The sequence below is a fragment of the Falco biarmicus genome, chromosome 7 (genome assembly GCF_023638135.1).
Source record: "Falco biarmicus isolate bFalBia1 chromosome 7, bFalBia1.pri, whole genome shotgun sequence".
Classification (NCBI taxonomy): Eukaryota; Metazoa; Chordata; class Aves; order Falconiformes; family Falconidae; genus Falco; species Falco biarmicus.
This window is the reverse complement of record NC_079294.1, coordinates 73,427,673-73,441,937: the sequence shown is the minus strand read 5'-3', so window position 1 is coordinate 73,441,937 and position 14,265 is coordinate 73,427,673. Positions and strand designations below refer to the sequence as shown.

Genomic DNA, 14,265 nt, shown 5'->3' with positions numbered 1-14,265 from the left:
TCTAGAGGTTGATACTTCAATTTTGATACAAGCCGAGGAGGTTGCCCTTGGCAGCATAACTCCTGTGCAATCTACAGTGAAGAGTTTCTCTATCTTTTCCAGGTGAGATGCTGGAAAGGACATGGACAAGGTCTCCTTGCAGGGCTGACAAGCATCTCATCCCCATTCCTCTTGAAAGGGGACTGAGCATGTTGGGCATCACACCTGCAGGGTGCTTCCCAGCCTCCTGTCACCCATCTAGTCTCATGGGTGTACTAGAGCTCAGCTGCACAAGTGCACCTCACCTTGAGAGAGCCCATGCGGAGCTGCTGGAATCATCCAGACTTTGGAAGAGATGAAATTTGTTAAGAGGGAACTATCAACCTCAAGGTGCAGCTGGTGAAGATTTAAGCGAGTGAGAGAAGCCAGGACCAGGCACTTTAAAAGAGGTGAGAAATGCTGAAAGGGAGAGCAGTGCTACTACATGTCCTTGCAGTAAGCAGCCATGCCCTGGGTCTGCAGGACTTCTACACTTTCAGGCAAGGGGAAATGGAAGAGAATTCTATCTGCTGTTACTCAAGATTTCCTAACACAGCTAACCATGACTTACTTTTTGACCTCTGACACTCGTGGCTTGCAAAATGGCCAGTTACATGCTACTGCACAGTGTGTCAAGCTTTTGCTTTTAGAAAGCTTTTAATTGGAAAAGCCCTTCTAATGAATCACTAAAGGGCACGATTTGGAGGCATCTACCTAGTAGCCCACTTTTGCCCTAGAAGCAGGAAGCAGTCTGCTCAAGTTAAGCAAATAAAATCAATACACCAGCTATACTCCTGCAAAGAAATCCATAACAGAAGAGCCAAGAAATCAAAGCCATTAGTTGTCAGAAGGGCTCACAGTCTGCGTTTCCTGGTGCACAGCTTATTTACAGCATGTTTCTAATGTCAAATTAGGTTTCCTAACTCTTGGTAAAGCCTTGATCCTTGTGACTAAGGGGCTCACTGGAGATATCCTTCTCCTTCCAAAACTTACAGACTTGTTTAATGTCTCCCACTGGGTAACCTGTCAGAATAATTAACATGAGCAACATCAGGAAGGATCAGAGTTGTAAACAAGTATATACCGTGGAAAAAAGAGTTTCTATTTTTCAAGGACAAAAGCTCATCAGCAAAGGGGCTGCCTGCTTTTACACCAATCCACTGCTATACCACATCACCACAATGCCTTAGTGCCAGCCCTCTTTCTCAGCCTTCTCCTCTTATTGGCCTAAACCCTTCCTGCCCAAGGTTAGATTTTAGCTCATTGGGCAGATACCTGCTTTTATTCAGATGTTCACAGACACACAGGTTTTGCTGATGCAAATGCAGCTGCACTCTAACCATTTACAGCCAAAGAGCCACAGTTGGCTTCAGTATGATTGCTTTACTCTTCAAAATTGCATATTCCCAAGTTACAGAGTCCAGGATTAGAGAAGAGGCAGAGATTAGGACAATAAAATGTAGCTGGCCCAAGCGGCAACCAGCACATTCCATCTTCTGGTCTTTAATTTGCCTTTTTGAGATGTTAGGTTATTTATGCCTTTGCCTCTTTAAATCTCAGGTGTTTTCCCCCCACCCTTACACTAAAGCTGAAATCATCATGCAGTTGCTGAATCTTTACTTGGCAGTCTGACAACAGTGCACGTAAGTATTGTCTTGTTATCACTTGCTCTAGAGTTTAACTAGTGCAAGTCCAGCAAGTGAGGCAGGACCAGGTTATTCACTGAAGACACTGTTACCTGTCACTATGCACGTGAATTTAGCATCAGAGTCCTCGGACACAGAACGGGATTTGATAGTGGTTTCAAATAGTGGCTGGGTTTCCTCCGTCAGCTGAGAAATGATTGTGCAGAAGGTGCTCCTGGAAGATTCAAGAAGCATTTCTTAGAGATCAAAGTACTAGAAAAATCAAAGTGTCCACTTTCTATCTTATCTCAGAAGCCTGTGTTCTTGTTTTAAATGCCCTCCTTCCCTCCCACCATCCCTACACTAGGTTGTTCACAAGTCCAGTCCAGTGTCAGGATATCTGACTGTTCTTTTCACTCTTAAGATGACCGAAAATTAAAGTGTCATTTGGGAGATGTTTCCTTTGTCTTGGCCCTTATGGCTATTGGGGTAATGAATGTCAAGAACCATCTTAGTTTCTGATTATACCAGGACACTTCTTTGATCAGCCAGCAGGCTCACAGAAAGACCCTAAAAAAAGTCAGCTTCACATTCCCAGTACTGCACCGTCAGTGTTTCAAGTGTTCTGTTCACTGGGGTTTTACTTTATTTGTGTAAACTTCATATGTAATTTCAGGCCAAGTACAAACTGAACACATCTCCCAAACACAAGCCCTCTTTGAAAGCTCTGCATTAAGAAAACCTGCCTGCTGCAGGGACAGGTCACTGAAGGAGACCTTGAGCCTGGCTTGCAGCTTTCTGAGCTCAGGAATTATATGTGAAGCTGACATCCATTCCCTGTTTAATCTCTCACTGCTGCAGGTAGGCACTTAAACTACATACTCCATGAGCTCAGGCACTGACCTCAAAGTTCAGGTTGGGACACCCAAATAGCCAGAACTATCCAAATAGTGCTGTCTATGAAGCTCAGAAATGGACCTTAGATTCTCCAGTCATTTAAGCGCTAGTCAATGATAGCAATGTCACCATATTCATACAGCACTGCCAAGCCTGTTGGAGCTTCACCAAGAGAGGCCCCAGAAGATCTGGGCTTTCTGAAATAAAGGAAAATTATTTAATTCCAAGTTGGGTCTTCATTTGGATAGTGCTCTGGGGCTCTTGGAAGGAAACAGCTTTTTTCATTTTTCCCTCTGCAATTAAAACACTTCACATTTACACTAGGAAAGAGGACCTGAAGGTCTCAAGTACAAGGATCTTACAAGAAACAGCAAGTATCGCAAGAGAACTGGTAGCTGGCAGTTCTACTTACATAATTTTCAGTAGTGAAAGACATTCCTTAAGTGATCAGCTTCTAGAGACATGCAAGAGATCGAACAAACCCCCAAACCATTCCTGACACAGCTCTCCACGAGCAGAAGGGCTCATAGCATGTGGTGAGGGCACTGTGAGGAGGACCCTGGCCTCACAAGTAGGATGCTGGTGCTGTTGCTACTCATGCTCTACCTGCTGAAGCAGTAGACTTGTTCAGGAAAAACAAACCCCCTCACATTTAGCATGAACCCAGCAAGGTCAGGTGCACAGACAGACTGCACCAGGACTAAACTGCACACATGGCTGAAGGGTAAAGGATAGCTTCAGCCAGAGCAACTACCTGTTTCATCCACCCAGAAAACTTGCCTGGAGGCCACAGTGCTATGATTTTCACTCTGGCTTCCTGCTAGAATGGGTCTGTAAGAGGCACAGGGAGATTAATCCCCAAGTAATAAACTGGGATGCAGCAAGAATGTCACCCAGTTCCCAGGCACTTTGCGTTGGGTAAGGGTGTGGGATAGGGGCAGCTAGGGCTGTTGTAAACTTGACTCATCTATTGAATGAGGGTTATAAGCCCAGTCTGCATCCAAACATGTGTGGGATGGGGTAAAAAACAGGTTCCACAGCTTAGACTGTTTTCTGTGAAAATCAATGGCCCCCAGGAGACTGGTCCTGGCAAGCAACCCTTCATACAACTCCAGGGCCAGGAAAGGGTTTGAGAGCCAACAGCTGTTTAAAACCAGATAAACCTTTCCATGCTCCAACCTCAAGAGAAAAAACTTCCATTTCCAAAGATCAAGGCAGACAATCCAGTACCAAGGCAGTTACTGGTGGGGTTTTGATGGCCCCTTCAATACAGATCCCCAGCCCTAGACCAGTAAATGCCTTTTAGATCCACATAAGGAACTTCCCAAGCATCAATAGCATCAATGAACATGTCACACCCCAGCAGGAGAGCAACCAGATCAGCATCTTAAAAAAATAAAGTGATGTGCACACACATAGTGACACTTGGGACCAAGTTTAATCCCAGTACCAAGCCAACGGTATCAGCAGGCAGCACCAAGAATAAGTCTGGTCTGTTCAGTGCAAATCCCACAATCAGGTGAAATTCAGCAAAGGCTACTGAATGGTTTAGGAAAGCAGCATCGCCAGAAGCTGGGGGCTCCACAGGCACAGCCCATGAATCAGAGGACACTTGCCCAATGTACACTTGGCAGAACGCCCTGGAAGGTCTATTTAATCTTTCAAAGAAACCATTGTATTAGTCACAGGGGGGGTTTAGAGACTGCAGCACTGTGGGGCTCTCAGCTGACTCACTCCAGCTGCAATGAGACTTGTCCAATTCAAATTGCTTTCTAAACCAATAATTCAGAGCATGCAAGAAATCTGATACAAAGCAGCAGCCGCTGTTCCTCTGGGCCTTCCTGAAGTTGCATCTTTGCTACAGAAAAAGCCCTGGAGCCTAGGAAGAAGACACCAGCAATTCAGTAGCCTTTTTACATTAAAGAGAGATTTCCATACAAAAGCAGTATGCAGGAGAGGGAGATTTGAGAAGTATATTCCTCATCATCATTTTCTTTTCTTTACTTTTTCAGTTAGCAATCCCACAGCTACCTGCTTCTGCAGCAAGCCAGTAATGCCAGCTGATTTCCAAATGTGTTGTTTTGCCCAAGGCAAAGTACATTTCAAGGCAGAGTTCAAATGAATGAGGACCTTTATAATAAAGCACAGGATGGCAGGAGAAGAAGAATATTTCTTCTTTAAAAGTTTCAGGGCAGGCAAATTAATTTTTAATGTCTCTGCATGGAATTCTCACTTTAATATAAGGCAGCTGAACACCCATCCTTTGGCTAAGAGAGGAGTATTTCTTGCACCTTAACACAGGAATTGTGATGAACGTTCACTTTGCCATCTGCAGTTCAAGCAAGAATTAGGGATCCAATCATGCAGAGTAAGGCTGTTAGATCACTTCAGGGCTCTCTACTAATTAATTAGTACCAAAGCATTACAGATTAATTATGTGCAGTCAGATTCAGCAAAGTGTTTGGTCCGAGCAGTTTAATGCATTGTAGTTTTACCTTCCTAAACTGGAGGGAGAGAATCTGCTGCTTGATAAGCTAAGCAAAAAACAGCATAAAAATCATTAGACAGAGAAGCATGGAAGGGAGCTGAAATAAACCATTACTGAGACTTATTAATGATGAGTCATTTTGCACAGGTCAGAGTTCCTATTAAAAGAAGGTACAGCTGCCTTACTGAGGCTGACTGCTGGGATGAGCAAGCCACATTGTCAATTGAAATTAAAGGCTGTAAAAATGAAATGATCATTAACCACAGAGAGTAAGTGTAAGGACATTTATACAAGTAGGTTTCCAAGAAGCAGCACCTGAGCCTTCCATGCACCTTCCGCAGCATTGAGCTCAAAGCAGGCAACTCCACGCCAGATGTTCGATTAAACAGCAGGCAGGAGTACAGACCGTTGCAAGCCCACTTCTCTGCTGGCAAGCAGGTGGCCTGAGCTGGTCACCCTCCATGCTTCCAAGGACAGCTCTTTGGAGAAGCTGAAAACTCTCTGGTCACTATACACCGCTTTTCAGCTTGCCAACCAGATCACTACGGTCTGGCAAAAAATTAAAATAAAGGAAGCAGACTTTACAAGAATCTACAGGTTTTGCTTTCTTTGCAGGAACATGCTATATCATTAATCAATTCAGAGGGGAAAAAATAAATAATCAAATACCCAAGTCCTACACAAGGGACACCCAGATGAGCTACTTACCCATGGCCACCAGCTTTCCCAAAGGAGGGTCTTCAAGGACTCACATCCTAGTCAAAAGGCCATATTGCCATACTGTGGCAGCAGCCCCTTGCAGGCTGTAGAAAGTAACCTCTTGGAATTGACCTTTGCCATCAGGAGCAGGTTCCTCAGACCCTAAACTCACGCACATGGCAATCAAGAGCCTAAAGCTGACTAGGTACCAGCTAGTTAACAGCATGTAAGCTCAACTGTTTAAGGACACCAAGATAGTGTTAGTTTTGCCTATGCAAAAACTTCACCATACAGCCTCAGAAATGACTGCAGCACAGACTTTGAGATGCAAGTCAGACTCCCACATAGGTATGCACAGACAGATCAAACCTCAACCTTCTGCACTGAAGACCACTGTTGAACAACCAAATGTCAGTGCTTTATGATGACATTAAAGAAGACAGCATGAAGAATCAAGAAGGGTCTCCTACCTAAATGACTACCTCCAGGCTCTGTGTGAGTCTCAATCACACTGAAGCCAGCAAGACTTCCAAGTCTTGCCCTAAAAATGACCACAGAGTGTCTCTGAAAACTGCTGTGGCCAACCATATACCACTTCCACCTGTGAAGACAGAACCTCCACACAAACAAGTAAAAAAGCTTGAAGGCCTGATACTTTACACAAATAATTGCCCATTTTCATTGGGAAAAAGCCCAGCACTGAAGAGCTCACTGGCTCCTCTCCTTCAGATCAGGAGAGCAAAGACAGAAACTTCAGACAGCTGCTCAGAAGTAGCTTTAACCCAACAAACATGGGTGGCACTTGCCCTTTTGGCAGCAGCTTCACCCTCTCCACCCCCAGCCACACAACCCTGATCTCTCCCCAGTGCCAAATGCTGTTCACACAGCCAGAGGATGAACAGATTAGGCATTGTCCAGCTGGAAAAATCAAACACTAACCATAACAGGCAGATGATCAGCCATCCATCTTGCATGCACTGTGCTGGCCCATGGGAGAAGTCAGACAGAGGAACTCTGTCTTTCCAGCTAAGCCCCACCACTTGGGGCATCCTTTTAAGCCCCATGACCTTTCCAGCACTGCAAGACATGCCTTTGTGTTACCTGCCTTACTGACCAGCATGTCACCTTGTCCTCATCACTCCCAGCCACCCTAACAGGTAAGAGCTCAAACTGCACCTCCAGCTGCTCTCGCCCTACCCTCCCAGCTGGATCATGCTTGCCCCTCCCCACAGCCCTCCCAAGCAAAGCAGCCACAGGTGATCCTGGGGGCAGGAGCACTGAGTGTCCCTGTGCTCTGGGCTGCCCCCAGGTAGCTCTGTCAAGATGATGAGTTGCATTTCCAGCTAAAGTAGTCTCAACCACCAGCTTTTCAACAGTAAATGAAACCCAAAACATTCCGCATACTAGTGCAAAAGAAACATCCTTTTAGCCTCCAGGAATACTAAGGACCTGAGCATCACTTGAGGAGCCAGCAGGGAAGATCCTAAAAGCTTACTGGAGAATGCTAGTGTAGGCAGAAGTGTGGTTTTAATCACATTTTCTTGCATAACACAAATGGGGTGGTGTCTTGGCTTGGATGTAAAGAAAATCACTCAAATAGCAAGAGTCAGAGTGAAGGGTGCCTGTGCCATGAACCCCTTGTGCTCATGAATGTGATCAAACAGTGAGCATTGTCCATACTTTTTTCTAATCCCCAGTGTTGAGCACACAACCTGTGTGTGAAGTAGTGCTAAATACTGGACTTGGCAATTCTTGAGGAGTTTTGATATTACCCAAAGAAAGAGGTCATCACCACAAAGATCCATGTATTAACTAAAGTTTAACCTTAAGGAACCAAGCAAAATTTGCTTTTCATGCTAGAGATTTAAACCCAGGAAAGGCAAGATCAAATTCTGAATGGTTCAGTCAGAAGAGCCCTGCCTGCAGGCAGCTGGTGTTTCACTTAATTTTAATTATGTTCACAGCATACCTGCATAGAGCTGCAACGGCATAACTATATCAGACTTAAAACCAAATTTACCTGCTTGGAAACAGGCAAGTCCTAAGCCAGGCATGTCAGACACCCCAGCATGCTTAGCCTTGATACTCTCTGGAACTGGGCTGTGTCCTATGCTCCGCCGAGACTTGTTAGTGCACACAGTACAGGACTCCACTAATAAAATGCAGTATCAGCAGTAAATGTGTCTCCCACAAGCAAGCTTGGGGCCATTATAGTTAATGGTCGAAAGCAAATGCTTATCTTATCCTGAGGAACACATCTAAAGTGGGTGCATCAAGGACTACAGGTACTGGTTTCTCTCTACTGGAGAAGAAAAGCTCAGATAGGTCTGCTCCAGGCATTTCCAGTGCTGGTGGGAAGAAAACCTCCTGGGGCACCTTGCATCTGTGAAATGAAGCACAGCTTTTTAAGAGCTAGCCCTAAAAACACAGGTTTAGTTATTAACTTATTAACTGCTGATGCACTGGACCACAGAATTATACCCCTCTACTATGTACCTTCTACCAGCCTTGGTTCTTTATACTCTGTTTCATCAAATGCTTTCAAAAATCCTTTGGACATTTATCATCCTCTTAAAGGTTTTAGCCCTTCAGCTACTCACAATTTTCTTCAGAAGTGAAGACAGTCTTCCCTGGTTTTCATGCATTTGCCAAATTTTAGTATTGCTGCAAGGACAAGAGGCAGAACTGTCAACACCACTCACTTTTTTTAATCACTAAAAACATTGCTCAAGTCTATGGCCTAGGCTGGTACATCACCTCATTGGCACTAAAAAGTTAGCTGCTTGGAAAAAAAAATTAAGTCTGGCACCTTTTCTAACCCTCTCATACAATCATTGCATGAGATTCCCCTTTTTTTGTATTTTCTCTTCCTGAAATAAATCTTTCTCCTTCCAGCTCACGTCCTCATACAGAAGTTGACAAGAGCTCGGAGACCCTGAAATAGGCTTCACAGTGGCTTCATCCTCACATGTACGTCAACTTGATCTGCTTCAGCTGCAACAGTTATTAATAAATTTCAGTGCTCTTCTACAGCACGAAAACTGAGCCAGACAAGCTGCCCAGCGCAGCACGTAAACAACAAAATGTGTCAGTGACAGCAAAGCCGAGATCTCCAAGTCATGTTTTGATGGAAAGAGCATTGCACAAAAGCTCCTCAGAAAAGCACACCAAGAACCAGCAGCCCTTCCATCCCAGCAGCAGGACAGAGGGATGGCCCTGGAATCCCCTGCAGATGCTCCCTCTTGCTGGCACTATGACCCATGACACTGAGCATATTTTGCACATGCAGACTTCCAAGTATAAGATTTCCTATGAACTTGTCTTCCTTCAAGGTTAATACTACTTGCGAAAATACAAGCCACTCAATGTCTTTTCAGCTGTCAGCAGCAAACCCTTTTCAACATTTAAAAGCCAACAATGAAGCTTTCATGTACATATGGTTATGCTTAAGGCTTCTTTCCTGCCATGTGTCTCACTTCTTATCAAGCGCTTCATGCACACACAGAACGAGTGTGTTTGTGTTTCATATACCATGGCAGTAATTATCAGCAATCCTCTGATAAAGCAGCTGTGAGTGCTATGGAACTGTACAAGACACATTGTTATTTTACAGACTGGAAAGTGGATGTATGGAGTCTTTGCTTGTCAAGGTCATGGAACCAATTTATGTCAGAGCTGCAGAAATATGGCTGTGTTTTCTGCAAGTAATATACTTTGAGCTCAGATGGACATACACTTGCATGTAACAATTTAGAGCTAGATTTCATTAACAGAGGATGTGGAAAACAATAAATTAAGTTACATGCTCCTGTATCAGCCTCTGTAACACTCTGAAGGTGGCTCAGATATGTGTTTTAACTCTGAATTATTGCTGCTTGTATGGTCCAAATTAAACCAAATTAAACAAAGCTAGTTGAAAGACATCAAGGAATGAGAAAGGACAAAAGCAAGCAAAGCAAATATTGGACAATGAGATGCCCAGGAAAGCGGACATCTTCCTGGTAACTCATTGTGCATAGATCTTTGTGGCTGTGTGTTAGAAAAGAAGCAAGGCAAAAATATAGCTGTTTGTAATAGCACCTCTGCCTTCCTCTTCTTGGACTGAGTGATGCTGTAAAGGTGTGAGGCTGAGCCAGTCAGTATGAGATAACAGCTTCATTCACCTGAGAACTTCTACCCCTTGCTGAAACAGTGCAAGGACAGAGCAGTTTTTAACTCTATCTCCTGAAAACTGCCTTTTCTGTGGCACAAGAGGTGCCTCATTCAGAGGAGACCACACTCCCCCCTCAAATGGGATCCCAGACCTGGGAAATGTCTGCATTTACAAGGTTCCCAGAAAAGCAAAGTTCACATGTGATAGTCTGTATTTTAACAGTGGTCCTGAAGGACACTGTCCAGCTCCACATCTTGACCTTCCAACCTAGGTTATCAGCTCATCAGCCCACATACTCAGCTCTGCTTGACTTTCAAGGAGATACCGCCACGAGGCTTTAGAAAGGGGACTCAAAAATGCAGTTTGGGATTATAATTTGCTGTGCACAACCACCAAAGAGCCCTACTGAAACAAGGCATCACTGTGCAGATAATTAAACCAATAGGAAAAAAAGACACCTCTGTCTTAAGAGATCTCATGGACTGGAGATGAATCCATTAGTGCCTTTACTTTTGCCTTTCCAGTGAGTACTGGATGTCTCTCCTTTCAGAGTTTGGAACACTTTCACCTGACAAGACAGATGGGCTTAATTTCCTCAGATGTCACAACTGGTTTCTCATCAGGGATTTACACAACTTGTTGCCAAAAGCAAGGTCCCCCAAGAAGTTACAGGTACCCAACTGCTGAAGAGGGAACTCTGAGCTAAGACATCTAAATATGCTTTTCAGGAACTAAGCACTCCTGCATTTTCAGCTCACTTTATTATAGTAACAAGTCTTCCACCTTCATTTGTTGTTATGTGCAAAGCAAGAGGTATAAGATTGGAAATTGTTTTAGAGCCAGAAAAGCCAGGTGGCAAGGCACTCTCCTGAGCTCAACTGCCACTGCAACCAGAGGCAGCCATCCAAGAAAAGATCGAAGGCAGTGTCACTATACTCTATAAATATCTGCATATGATGAAGCCATGACAGTAGAAAGATACTTAAGCAAGGAGGCAATGCTGTAAGAAGGCCAAGGAGCAGACATCTGCATCAGACAAGAGGTGCAGATTGCTTCCAACAAAGAAGTTTGCCTAGGACTCACATGAAGTTTTTACATAAAATTGTACCTCTGCATAAAGACATTCTCCAGACTCAGCTAGTTCTTACAAAAAGTACAGCTGAAGAGATGGCTTGAAGTTGTGGCCCATGAATGCAGCTAAGTCAGACCCTTGACAGGACTGACAGCGGGACTGACAGCTTCTCCTCTCACTTTGTCAAGTAATTATAATCAAGTGCTTTGAGGCATACATTTTTTTGGAAAAAAACCCCACCAAAACATACTACCCCAAAATAAAAAAAGTCCTGTCAGCTGCCAGGGCAGGAGGCAAGTCACCATGATCATAAGCTGCTCTTCACATTATCTGTCATCAGGTATGTTAGAAGACCAGCAAGGGAAAGCCAGTAATTTTTTGCCACTGAGCTATCTGCTCACAGGGAGGATTCTTTCTGAAAACCAGTTCCCAAAGCCACAAAAAGTAACTATCCTGAATACTCTTGTTTAATAAAGGGATGATGTTCTATTGCCATTTTCAACACCTCTATTCTTTTGGCCCCTGCAGCCCCACCTCTGACAAATTCTACAAATAAAAAAACAGAAAAAGCATATACCAGTTTCCAGATTATTATCCTTCAGTTTACACAACACCTTTTTCATCCTATAGGATTAGGAAGACCCAGTAAGACCACCCAGACTAATCTCTACATGGTTAATGAATGCAAGCATATAGGTGAAATGTTTATAAGTCACTCCAGAAGCAAGGATTCCTAACCTCAGTTTCTTTTCATAACAATACTTTCATGTCCATAAGCACATCTACTGCATCACTACACTCTCTGCTGCCCTAAGTATGGGTGAAGAGAGCATGCAAGCATTTCAGTTAAACACCTACAAATACATATATAGACAGCAACAGAGAAGCCTGAAAAAAAACAGCCCACACTTTCCTTGGATCAGAATATCCATTTTTGCTTTTTAGTCATAACAGCAGCAGCCTCCCACCACAGTTCTGTGTCTGCATCACTTGTCCAATACTTTTATTAGCTCTAAAGCCACCAAATTCAAATAGGTTCTGCATTAAAGAGAACTGCTGAATGTTATCTGCCATTAGGGATGTCACTCATCTTGCTTTTCAAGTTCTCCAGGCAAGCTCTCCAGATGTTCCTGGATTTAGTTAAACTCGTAATTACTTTCTGAAAGTCCTCTTGCTACACTATTCCACTCACTCACTTTCCCGAATTGTTATGACACATTATTTAGTTATAAAACCAAGAGGCCCACTTCATTCAAGCCCTTGCCCCACATCATAGACAACAAGTTTTCACACATCCTGGCTCAAGTCTTCAGCACTTGTAGGCACTCTCAGGTATGTGCAGGGCATGATACTTCTATAACACTCCTCCCTAATTCACTGGAGAAACTAGAAGATGTCAGGGAAAGGTTAGTTTTTCTATTTAACAAATATTTATTCACTGCTTCTTACAACAGAAGAGACAGTCACCGAAGTTAGCAGGCAAAATGAAATTACCTTGCCATTGGCTTGCCAACCAAGTACATACGTAGGTTGAAAACTGGATGGCACAATTTGTGGAAATTGAATGCACTGCTGATTTAAGTGTGGCAGTACAGCGTCCCTTTACCTGCAAAAGCCTTAGGAAAGTGTGGTGCACCCACAAGCTGAACTTGTCAGGCTAGTGCAATGTGTTCAGGACTCAGAGCTTTGCAGACATGGGCTGGATTTACTGTGCCTGAGCCACAGCATTGACCCAAGCAGAAGACACCAGGCTCACTGCATGAGAGCGCTACATCACTCTGTGCCTGCCTCAATGGCCTTAAGGAAAACTTCAACGATTTGGGGAAGTTGGCTGGGAACACCAGAGGTATTGCTCACAGGACTGATGAGCCCTCCTTTATCAGTTAAACTGATTAAAGCTGCAATTTGAACATACTGAGGGGGGAATAACAGTTCAAGCTATAGGCAACCAGAACACCTTGACATCTTATTTATTAAGGACTCTCTCTACTTGTAATCAGCAGAATAGAGACACTGAACTCCAATTTCCTTTGCACAGTATGGCCTGACAGCACAAATCTGTTATCGACGCTGTGTGCACCTGTTGGTGCTGAAGACACCAGGGTATATAGACAGACTGCAACTAGATCACACACTGCCGTACAAGCACAGAGGAACCAAATTAAGGCAACTTAACTTTGGCATTACCCTAGTTTTAATGTCTGACTTCCTGGCAGCACTTTAAGTCTCTTTTGGTCCTGTATTTATTTTTACAAATGTCCTATTCTTTGAGGCAACAATGCATAACATGCTGGAAATGGATTATTTATGTCATTAACAGGGAAGAGGCACGCTCATTTCAAGAGCTTACAGACTGAAGAGCACTCCTACTGAATTAAAAGTAGTTGATAGGCTTTATTTTGAATAACTAACACAATCTCGGACAGCTTTGCCTTCGCTGGCACGCTGCCTCGTATTTTCATACTTGCTAACCTCTGCCAGTCTCGGTATTTAACGTACCTTCTCCCATGCAAACAAAGCCTTATTCCTACCACAGGCCCCCTCCTACGGACACTTCCGACCTAGGAATGCTGTTCTGACCACTGCTCAGCCAGACGATGAGGGTGGGCGGGTGGTGCCGGGCACGGCCTGCGCTCATCGCCAGGGCGTCGGCGGCCGCCCGCGGCCCTCAGAGCTTCGCGGCAACGCCGCGCACACCTGCCCGCTATAAAACAGTGCGCGACGCTGACAGCCTCTGGCCCGTTACAGCCGCCAAAACCCACAGCCCTTTTCTGGGAAGCAAGGGGCTAGCCTGCAGCAGAGGAGAGCTTTTGGAGATCCAGAGCCACCGCTCAGCGTTTCAACCCCGCAGCAGATCTCGGGGGAAGGAAAGGCCCAGGCGGCCCTGCCTCTTCCACCTCGGCCATCACCTCGGTGCGGCCGGGGCTGGGGTATGGCCTCATGGGCTGGGCCGCCCGCCCCCGCTCCTCCACCTGCCTCTGAGCCGCCTCCCGCAGGCCCCGGGCCCGGCGGCGCACGCACTCATGGCGGCGGCTGGGCGGCGGGCGCCCGCTCGCCCCAGCCCCTTCCCCCGGCGCGGCCGCCCTCACCTGTTCCGCGGCCGAATGGCCAGCAGGTAGCTGCGCCGGTCGGGCCGGGAGGCCCAGGCCGCGCTCTCGGCCTCCTCCGCCCCCTCGATGCTGCCCGCTCCCCGCCCAGAGAGGCCAGCGAGGACTCGGCGGGGCGAGCCCATGGCGGCGGCCCGGCTGCCCCTGCTCACGCCGCCGCCGCCCGCCCTGTCAGTCACCGCCGGCATTTATAGCCGCCCCGCATA

The 14,265-nt window shown here is 45.4% G+C and overlaps 1 protein-coding gene across 2 annotated transcripts in view; it reads right to left on the bottom strand.

Moving 5' to 3' along the window:
* The window catches only part of ALPK3 (alpha kinase 3), a 34,530-nt gene extending 20,265 nt beyond the window's left edge, over positions 1-14,265 (bottom strand). Inside the window, exons 1-2 of one of the 2 annotated variants that reach the window (XM_056346843.1) lie at positions 14,042-14,265; positions 1,757-1,878 (exon numbers count right to left, since the gene is read on the bottom strand). In XM_056346843.1, coding sequence (XP_056202818.1) covers positions 1,757-1,878; positions 14,042-14,247 — 328 coding nt within the window. In that variant the 5' untranslated portion in view covers positions 14,248-14,265. Of the gene's footprint in view, positions 1-1,756; positions 1,879-2,546; positions 6,153-14,041 lie in introns of those variants that run through there. The other variant, XM_056346845.1, reaches the window with a different exon arrangement.